This window comes from Lolium rigidum, chromosome 6, assembly GCF_022539505.1.
Source record: "Lolium rigidum isolate FL_2022 chromosome 6, APGP_CSIRO_Lrig_0.1, whole genome shotgun sequence".
NCBI classification, from domain to species: domain Eukaryota; kingdom Viridiplantae; phylum Streptophyta; class Magnoliopsida; order Poales; family Poaceae; genus Lolium; species Lolium rigidum.
The window spans coordinates 312,890,144-312,900,641 of record NC_061513.1 but is presented as its reverse complement, the minus strand read 5'-3'; the positions used below and the strand labels follow the sequence as shown (position 1 = coordinate 312,900,641).

At 44.2% G+C, this 10,498-nt stretch overlaps 1 protein-coding gene across 1 annotated transcript; it reads left to right on the top strand.

Moving 5' to 3' along the window:
• The first annotated feature begins 447 nt into the window (after window positions 1–447).
• Window positions 448–8,148, top strand: LOC124665404. The gene is made up of 7 exons (XM_047202819.1): window positions 448–535; window positions 1,761–2,106; window positions 2,213–2,293; window positions 2,370–2,519; window positions 3,062–3,178; window positions 3,295–5,146; window positions 7,868–8,148. Exons 2-6 carry the CDS (start codon window positions 1,787–1,789, stop codon window positions 5,108–5,110), a joined length of 2,484 nt encoding a protein of 827 aa, XP_047058775.1. The 5' UTR covers window positions 448–535; window positions 1,761–1,786; the 3' UTR covers window positions 5,111–5,146; window positions 7,868–8,148.
• The last annotated feature ends 2,350 nt before the right edge of the window (window positions 8,149–10,498 follow it).

Sequence of the window (10,498 nt, the reverse complement as noted above, 5' to 3'; positions counted from 1 at the left end):
AACCTTCTGTTTATAAATTGATCCCCAGTCCTATTTGTATACAGATTCCGAGAATAGCAAATGAATAAAAGAAAGAAAAAAATTGGATTCACCTCTGTTCATGAAATAATATCACAAGTTTGTCTAAATTTTAGTGTATCTAAATACTTTTTATTGTGTAGTACATCTAAATTTAGATAAATCTTCTAGTATATCTTTTTTTTAAATGGGGAATATATTTTTTGGAGGGCTTCTCCGAAATACGGATTTCCCAACGGGCCCTCCGTTTGTTCAGCAATTCTCCACAGAAATGAAAAAGAAATCGTTCTTTATTTTCATCGTCGTCGTGGGCTTTTTTCTCCTCCTACCCCAAGGTAATTGTAGAAAGGCCCAGTCCCGTCCTGTTTTTTCCCATCCACCACCTCGTCCCCAGATCCATATTCTCTCCCCTGTCCTTTGCGGAAACAACCCCGTGAAATTTCCAAACTACCCCCGAGCCCTAATCCCCTCTCCATCCCCTTCCCCGCGCCGGCGGCGGCGTCCTCCCTGATCTCAGGTCAGAGCATTCTTCCTCCCTTGCGTCGAATCTAATACAGGCCCAGCTCGCTTGCTTGATGGTCTTCTCTCTGTTTATGGTGGATTTGTTTTTGGGATTGGATCCAAGGGGTGCGATTTGCGCAAGTTGCAGGGGATTCTTGCGCAAAAATGATTCTTTTCATTTGCAAGTTCCTACCTTGCAATTATCTGGTATTATCGTCGCGGCCCCGGCGATTAGGAAGACAGAGAGAGACTTCCAACGGCCGGCCGCGGCGGCGAGCCGATGTTCCCCACTCGGGAATCGGTGGAGTAGATGGTAGACCAGGGAATGCAACTATTCTGGTGGTAGCCGGCCGCGGCGGCGCCGGTGAAGGATAATTGGTGGAGCAGAGTAGGAGGAGAGATACTCTTCTTCTAGCCTTGCTTTGCAGTGTTAGTCTCTGACGCCAGAGAGACCGATTCAGAGCTACTGTTTCACTCTCAACCTACTGCAACTGAGGTTTTAGTTAGCACTCGATCTACCACCAACTTCATGACCTTAAATTTTACTAATCTTGAACTCCCGTGAAAACTTGGAAGGGGCTGGCATACTTCTTCCACTCCTCTCTTTCCAGTAGAATTCTTCAATGAATTTGTTGTGTTTGGTAGGTGTTGGTTGATGTGAACCTGCGATGTTTTCGTCGAGCTACCAAGTTTACCCCATTCTGTGTTGCTCTTGTCAAGCTATGATGATTTGGTGTTGCAGGACTTCTGGATCATGTGTGGCAACTTATATCTCGTCCTTGTCTTAGTGTGACCAAAATGTTCTCGACGGGGTAAGATAAAATCACACTAGATTAGAAAATGCATCATCATGCAATCAGGAGTGTAGACTTTTTGGAGGGTTCACATTCCGGAGATCAAAACACGGAATTGAATGATGTGGCTCAGACAGAACTGGCCTTATTTCTAGTAAGTTATAGGGAGAAAGATCAGAGCTGGTTCAGTCTGTTATTTGTGTGTATTTCCTTGTATACCTGTCTTACAATTGATGAATTGTGGGTGCAAACCTTCATCCTCAGCTTAGTCTTCTAGAATTCGTATTGTTTTTGATCCGCAATGTTGGATCCTTGTTTGAATCCTTGTGAATATATTCCCAATTAAGTGAAAATGAGCTACATCCGCACATAGTCAAATATTTGAAGGAGGAGCTTTATGGAATATTTTCCATTACTAGAATGTAAGTTTTTTCTTCTAAAATGCAGTGCCATCGCAGAAAAATTCAGAAAGCATGACAGAGGGTGGTATTGTGGTAGCTATTTGCCAACATGGTGGGGAGTTCACTTCTGGTCCCAACGGGAACTTGATCTACAATGGAGGTGAAGCGCATGCTGTTGATGTCTCCCGTGAGATGTCGCTTGACAGCTTCAAGGATGAGGTGTCCAATGTATTCCATGTTGATGTCGCTGATATGTCGTTCAAGTACTTTCTTCCGAACAATAACAGAACGCTCATCACAATCTCATGTGATAGAGATTTGCAACGGATGGTTGATTTTACTGCTAGTGCTGCACAGGCAGACGTTTTCTTGATAAGTAGGGTGGAGAACAGGTATGTCTTGTTCCACCTTTTTGTGTAGGCTTTTGTAGTTCTGTAGAAGAACTATAATCAAGCATCTCCTGATTTGATGGATATGTTTCTTATACTGGGCAACTAGGAGTATCGTAACGTACACTGGAACTTCCACTGTTAAAGCTCCAGTAGGTGACAAAAGGAAAAGGACAGCTTCCAAAAACAAGTAGGTGGTACTTTGCCGGTTTTCTTTTTGTTATTACTCTTTCACATTACAGTCAATGCTCCCCCCCTCTCTCCAGGTTATCCAAAAGTAATAAGAAGACCGTCAATGCTACTGGTGATGTAGTTCAAGCTGATACCAGTGATGTCAATCAACCAAGACCAGTGACTACCTTAAATGATAATGCCAATGAATCTAGACCGGTGGTTACTTTAAATGATTTCAACGAGTACGCAACCAACTTTCTATAGTTGCTACATCTTTGCATATCTATCGTACCGTGAGCTACTACCTACTGTGAGATGTACCTTAAACTACCCTACCTTCAAAACATAAAAAAGCAAATATAGAGCCCCTAATTCGTTACTCAATGTAGCCTTTCTGCATGTTACATATATGCCAACTTCAAGAGGAGCAGTTTGTTTCAACTTCGTGGTTAGCATATAAAATTGTCTACATACCTTATTTGCTGGCGTTTTTAGTTCTGCCATTAATGCCATGCATTTTCAATTCTTATACATGTTTACTGAATGTTCAAGGATTTAAATCTTACCTGTACTTTGGATTGTAACATCAGTTTTGTTAGGAAACAGACCATGCAACTGAAGAATTAGTTAAGCCATGGATTCATGGTCCACATAATATGGCTACTTTATAGGCACCTTCACTACTTTATTACTGTCCCTTTGCTTGGTGAAACTAGGGATTTTCAAATATATAATATCTATTTTCCTCCAAATATATAATATCTATTTTCCTTGGTGAAACTAGGGATTTTCAACTGGAGTTTGGCCATGATGCTGCATTTGCCACCACAGCTGGAGCTGTTTCCTCTGCTCCAGATGCTCTGAATCAAGAGAAGCTTGCTCTTGTTGATAGCACACAAAGGTGATTATGTACTCAATTTATGTCTTCTGTACTCCTTGAAATTTGTAAAAAGGTTAAGTTTCACAGATCATTGTAAAAACGTTAAGTTTCACAGATTCTAAGCATGGCTTTTGCAGGGAACCAATTGGATTTTTTGATGATGGAATCAATGCATATGATGGTTCTGAGATCATAATAGATCCTCCACAGGAACTTACCAATAATCCTACTTTGTTTTGGGATGACATTATCAAAGGTGTTGGTCAAGAATTTGACAACGTGAAGGATTTTCGAGCTCAGTTGTGCAAGTATGCCATCGGGAAAGGATTTGTGTACCGATTTATTAAGAATGAAACCACCCGCGTCACTGTAAAGTGTGTTGGGGATGGCTGCACCTGGCGATTGCATGCGTCTGAGTCCTCCCGTAACAAGAAATTTGTTATCAAGAAAATGACTGAGGAGCATACATGTGGAGGAGAAGGTGGAGAGGGTCAGCGGCGAGCGACAAGGCAGTGGCTGACTACCATCATTAAGGAGAAACTGAATGAGAACTCATTGCTCAAACCAAAGGACCTCGTGAAGGAAATATATGAAGAATATGGAGTTCGGCTGACCTATTCACAGGTTTGGCGAGGTAGAGAAGTGGCGCAGAAGGAGATGTATCATAGTAGGACGGAGACATGCACCCATTTGCCATGGTATCAGGAAAGGCTTTTGCAGGCCGACCCTGCAAGTATACTCGACTTGTCAGAGTTGTCTCATAACCGCCGTTTTTTCGTTGCATTCCATGCTTCTTTGCATGGCTTTGCAAATGGGTGCAGACCCCTCCTTTTTCTTGACAAGGTTCCGCTCAAAGCTACAAATGAGTACAGGTTGCTGGTTGCCGCCTCAGTTGATGCAGATGATGGTGTCTTTCCAGTAGCTTTTAGTGTGGTTGAAGATGAAAATTACGAGAACTGGGTTTGGTTCTTGATGAAGCTGAGGGCTACTCTCCAATATCATAACTACCCATTAAATGCTATGACATTCTTGTCCAATGGACAAAAGGGTCTGGATGCTGCTGTCCCACATGCGTTTGAAGGTAGCCACCACGCCTTCTGTTTGCATCACATCATGGAAGAATTCAAAGGAGAACTGAAGAAGGGACCATGGTCGCAACAGATTAGAGATGCGATGGTTGAGGATTTTACCCGTGCGGCGCAAGCATGCAACATTGATGATTTTAATGCATCAATTGAGAGCATAAGGAATATATCGACTGAAGCTGCAGACTGGATCATTGCGAGTAAGCCAGAGCATTGGTCGGATGCTCTCTTCAGAGGCTGTCGGTATGATCATTTCTCCTCAAACATTGTTGATGTGTTCAATAACTGGATACCCACGAAGAAAGAGGCATCCATGGTGCTGATGGTAGATGCTCTTAGAATAAAAATAATGGAGACAATAGAAGCGAGGCGTGAAGCCTGCAAGTCATGGGAAGGGCCTTTAACACCTTCCGTGGATTACAAAGCTCAGGATGAGATGTCGAAGGCCGGTAAGCTGACTGTGCTATGTTCTTCTGAGACCGTATTTGAAGTGCGTGGTGGCGGTATTTTTGTTGTTAATCTTGCAAACTGGGAATGCACCTGTCGGAGGTGGCAGCTTTCTGGCCTCCCTTGTATGCATGCTGTTGCCGTGTTTAACAGGATTGGGCGATCTTTCTACGACTACTGCTCAAAGTTTTTCAGAATAGAGAGCTACCATTTGACATACTCAGAAACAATTGTTCCGATTCCTGACATGGATACCTTTGATTTTAGTGCTGCGGCAGTGATCCCACCTCCCAGGCCACGAATGTCAGATAAACCGAGAAGGAAGAGATTTAACCCCAACAAGGAAACCACTCTTATACGGCTATGTAGCAGGTGCAAGCAAGCAGGACACAACAAGGCAACATGTGAAGCTCTTCTGTAGATGAAGGAAGTCATTTATCTGCAAAATGTATAGCAGGTATATCTTGTCTTTTGCCCTGCATTTTCTCCAATCAGATAACCTCTTTCCTTGATCAATCAAGTTTGGAATATGCCATGTTCAATTTCAAATTCGTCATTCCTGCTGGAAAATGACATCTCAAATCGTGAAATGGAATTCCTCAACGATGTTTAGAACGATTACTGTACAGAAAGCTAAGCTTCACATCGACTCAAACATCTAAGTATTATTTACTTCCATATAAAAAAATAAAAGGAGGAAGTCTACATTGGGTCGCTGAACTATTTCCGTTTAGTTTTCAACCCAATTCTAATGCTGTTTTAGAGGTATGGAACATTGCAGATAGCATTTAGCATTTCTTAATGGTGCTAGCTGGCTTTTGTACGAAGAAAATTGATTGATATCGCTGGCACACATCTTTTTTTTTCTTGCTCCACATTTTCTTCTGATGAAATAATTAACTGCTTTGAAGTGCGGGATCATGCCGATGGAAGGGAGTTCTGAGAGGGCGAGATCTGTGGCTAGCGGTGGGTGGAGGGGCAAGACTTGGGCATTGGCACTGTCTGGGGAGGTGATAGTGAGTGTGTTAGAGTACGTCATGGGCCTGGTTATAGCCCATTAGTCTTAGGGTTAATTAGAGATAAGGGTTGCTTGCTTAGGGGTCAAGTAAACCTCTCTATATAAGGAGAGGAGACGTATCAATCTAATCAAGCAAGAATTAAGAAGGAAATCCCTTCCCTCTTGCCACCGGCCGTGGGCAAGGCCCCGGCCGGCCCTCTCGTGCCATCCCTCTAGCAGCATCATAACACTTGGTATCAGATAGCTCTCGTTCGATCATGCCCAGCCCTCCACCGAGTTCTTCCCACCTGCCGCCGCCGCACTCCGACGTCCCCGCCGTTCTCTCCCCGGCGGAGATCTCCGCAGCCCTCCGCGATCTCACCACTGCTGTCCAGGAGATCCGCCTCTTCCTGGCCGGTCCTACAGGCCGCCGCCGCCGGCGGCGCTGCTGCCGTGGCAACCGACGCACCAGGCGGCCTCTGCCGCGATCGCCGGGCCGCTACAGCCGACGCTGCTGCTGTCGTCGCCACCACCCGACGCCGGGCTGCTGTAGTCCCCGCTGCCGCTGTCCACCATCTCCGGGCCGGGCCCTACCTTGGCGCCGGGGGTCCCTCTTCTCCAGCAGTCGGCCGCCTTCTTCCCCACCGGGACGCTACAGCAACAACAGCAGCAGCTGCGGCCGCCAACAACGCCGCCGCTGCAGCTGCTGTCCTCACCGACGCTGTCCCTGTCGTTCGGTGGGCAGCTGCAACAGCAGCAGCTGCTGCCGCCACCGACGCCGTCCCTGCCTTTCGGCGGTGTGGGAGCGACCTTAGCCCCGGGCTCTACATCGACACCGCCCGGGATGCCCTTCCACCTGGTCCGTTTCCCTCCGTCGCCGTCACCGCTTCCGGCTTGGATCGCTATCCACCACGTGTCGGCGGCGGTGAGGCTGCAGGCTGCTGCGCGTGGCCTCCTAGTGCGTCGGCGTGTGCGGGAGATGCGTGATCTGCAGCTACAACTCCTCCAAGTTGCGCTTCGTTGCGCAACGGACCTCGATCTCGTCCGCTGCGTCGGGGATCTTGGGCGTGCGGTTTCCCCCATGGGCGGCTGACATGTTGTTTCTCCCGCGGGCAGCGACCTCAAAGTCTGCGACGTCGACAGTCATCCGGCGGGGAGAAGGCATGGTGTCACCGACAGGAGCGCACCGCGTAGCACCACTGCATTCCGCCGCCGGCCGCCGCGCGGGCTCCTTTTGTTCTGCTGGTTTCCATGGGATCCAGGTGGCTGTACAGGTGCATGTCCGACGGGCGGATGGTGCCCACTTTATGTTCAGGGGTCAACAATAAAGCGTCCCAGTCCATTTCAGGTTGAGAGTAATAAAATAAGCCGAGATGTAAAAGGCTCGTTTTTAGGTGTTAGGTTTGTGTTGCGTCGAGTCATGGTTTGTTTAGGTTGCAGCTCAAGGATGAGCTGCATGTCCAGGTGAGGTGTAGTGTTAGAGTACGTCATGGGCCTGGTTATAGCCCATTAGTCTTAGGGTTAATTAGAGATAAGGGTCGCTTGCTTAGGGGTCAAGTAAACCTCTCTATATAAGGAGAGGAGACGTATCAATCTAATCAAGTAAGAATTAAGAAGGAAATCCCTTCCCTCTTGCCACCGGCCGTGGGTAAGGCCCCCAGCCGGCCCTCTCGTGCCATCCCTCTAGCAGCTCCATAACAGAGTGTTTGAGGACGAGAGAGTGTTATATTTTTTTCCCAGCGTTTCCTGGCATGTTGGTATGCTGCTTTGTAGGGGATGAGGTGGGAAACGTGATGATTTGGCAGGCACGCTACAAAAAACTTCCCACAGAGCCAGTCTTGGGGTAAGAACAGTTTTGGTAATTGATCGCGCACATGCTAAACGGTATTGTCGTTCATTACATGAGTTGAACCGAGGCGGTAGTCGAGGGTCTGAAGTCCAGTTTTCAACTATTTGGTAAATTCTGTGGCTTGAGTATTTACTTGGGAAATGGAACATTACAGATAAAATTTATTAATGACCATTTTGTTGATAAAACCATTTTGTTTTTTTTCGAATCTCAAGTGCTCGCCAGCGACAAATCTGTGTATCGTTTGCTGAATTGTTTAACTGCTTTGCACTGATGAAAAGGAGTTTGTAGTGTGTGTTTTTTGCTAATTCAGCATGTTTCTGCCATTGCAGGTTCGTCTAGAGTTCATGGTGGCACCTGCTGTATGTAGAGGAAAAGTTCATCAATTACTATGTGTAACTGATAAGTTTTTGTTTATATGAAGGTTGTAGTAACTCGAAGATGTTTTTCTTTAGCAATTGGTGATTAGAGATGGTTGATAAGGTGTAAAAGCTAGCTAGCTTTGGACAGTGTCAGCTAGAAACATAGCAGTAGAAGAGCATCAAAGTGAATCCCAGTTTTGTAGCTCAATCGATCAGTGTCGACAGATACAATCATAGAACCCCTTCCTGTCTCCTTGCTCTTTAAGTTCGCCGGAATTTCATGGCGCTATTTTGCTGCACCATCCCTTGAACTTTTTTACTTTCGCTTCTCACTAATGTAACACTCAATGGCTTGATTTGAGGAACGCACCTGTAGTTTGATCCTGTTTATATCTGCTAGCAGTTATTTACAGTCAGCAGTTTCAGAATTTGCACCATGTTCTGTTTATAATACTTTGGCCCAATTCTGTTTTAATTGTTACATATTCCCTCCGGTCTCTTTTAATTGACTCGGATTTAGTATAACTTTATACTAAATTTGAGTCAACTAAAAAAACCGGAGGGAGTATATTGGAGTAGTGTTACTTTCCGCGGTTGTAAGTGTCAGAAAACAGCTCATTTACTGATTGTGGATGATCAGATTCTGTGAAGTGGCCTTGGATGCCCATTTCTCTGTCATGTGGTCTCTTTAATGGTCATTAGTGATTAGCAAATCCATCAATTTACGCGGATGCAATGGATGGATAATGACAGCGCTGGAATGTCAATGACAGAGGCAATTGGAATTCCACCAAAATCATGCTTATAGTTTATTTTGTGATTTGAACCCCAAATTTGAACTAGAAATAATTAAATAAACCTTCTTTTAGTGGAATAATAAAATACACTAGAAGTGAGACTTTGACGAGATTCCACTTGACACCTTATGTAAGCAACACGCTAGAATATGAAAAAAATCACGGCACGGGGAACGATCACGGCCAGCAGGGACCGCCATGAGCTTCTCCAAGTTGCTCGCTTGTTTTGCCGGCACCCTTAGAGATCTCTCGACCCCTTCTTCTTTCGGTCCTCGCGGTTGCACCTGTCAGCCTCCATTTAACATATTCGTATTGGCACAAGGGAGGAAGCAGCAAACGTCGGCGAGGTTGGATTTGCCGCAACTTTTTCTGTACCATAGAGTATGCTAGTGGCGTTACAACATATATAAAACTAGATCGAGGGAGAAATCGGAAATTCAATTCGGCTCCCGGGCGCCTATGCTCGCTATATCAAAAAATTATATTTTGAGTTGTCGAATTTTTTTGACAAAATATTCTACATGTACATCTTCATAGTATATGTGCATTCGTCAAGTTTCACGAAAAATCAATATTTTTTATGGTCTATGTAAAAAAGAGAAAAATTATCTTGTAAAAAGCATTATTTTTAGCACCGGGTTTTATCTTTTTTACACACGTCACATGACAAGTCCATTTTTTATGAAACAACTTTGTGAGCGCGTAGCACGTGAAGACGTACGTGCGAATTTTTCTTTTCAATTTTTTTGAAATTCAAAATGTGTGTAAGATGAATTTTCAAAATAAAGGAAGCATATGCTCCCATGTTACAAAACACCACTCCTGGGAGAAACCTAATATCATTTTACTAAGAGCAAGTTTAATAGTATAGCCTCTTGGCTATAAGAAAGATGATATGTCATCTATAAATACCATGTATAATAGTTGATTATAAAAATGTACTATTTTATTAATATATTTTACCTTTCACTCTTATAAAGTGCGTAAAAGCACGTGCTAAAGTTGTATCTTGAATTAGAGTCCACTTTTCTTCTCTCTCATATTGTCATTCCTTCGACTAAGTATAAATATAATATTAAATTTGTATAGCTTCTGGGAGTGGTGTTTTGGCACCCGGGAGCATATGCTCCCGGTTTTTAAATTTTATTTTAAATACACTTTTAAAATGTTGAAAAGTTCGAACATAAAATTTAATAGGTGCATCTCAAAGTTCTACAAGTTCACAAAGTGGTTTCACGGAAAACCAACATTTCTATTGTCGTGTGTAAAAAAGACAAATTTTGGTGCAAAACAGAGGTAGTATTCGTGACATTTTTTTGTTTTTTTCACACAAGTCATAAAAAAATGTTGGTTTTTTGCAAAACTTGATGTACGTACGTAGAATGTCGATACGTAAGCGTGGAAATTTTTGTTCGATTTTTTTTAACATTTCAAAATGTTTTTCCGGTGGCAGAAGCATATGCTCTCATGTGCCGAATTGAATTTATGTTTCTAACTTTGCTTTATTATACTTTCTTAAGAGAGAAGAGAGGTTCGAACTCTAGTAGGCGCTACCGCACCGCCCCATGTGCTAGCCAATAAGGCCTTTTTTGTGATTGAAGCGGAGGGAAATTGTGTTAGACATGTTTGTGCCTTTGCATGTCCAAGATTACCGCTGGCTCAACTAGGTCGTGTGCATTGGCATATGAGATTTTGGGATTTCCGAAGGGCTCGATCGCCATTCCCAGCGCGGCAGAAGTACGCCAACATGTCTAACCCCAAGAGCTCCATCATCGGCATCCTCCTTAGTTCGCCTCCTTCATCA

Bases quoted from the DNA above. Each gene is read 5' to 3' on its own strand.
- LOC124665404 (XM_047202819.1), top strand. From the start codon at position 1,787: ATGACAGAGGGTGGTATTGTGGTAGCTATTTGCCAACATGGTGGGGAG. The intron at 2,107-2,212 runs GTATGTCTTGTT...CTGGGCAACTAG, and splicing joins ATAAGTAGGGTGGAGAACAG to GAGTATCGTAACGTACACTG. The intron at 2,294-2,369 runs GTAGGTGGTACT...CCCTCTCTCCAG, and splicing joins AGGACAGCTTCCAAAAACAA to GTTATCCAAAAGTAATAAGA.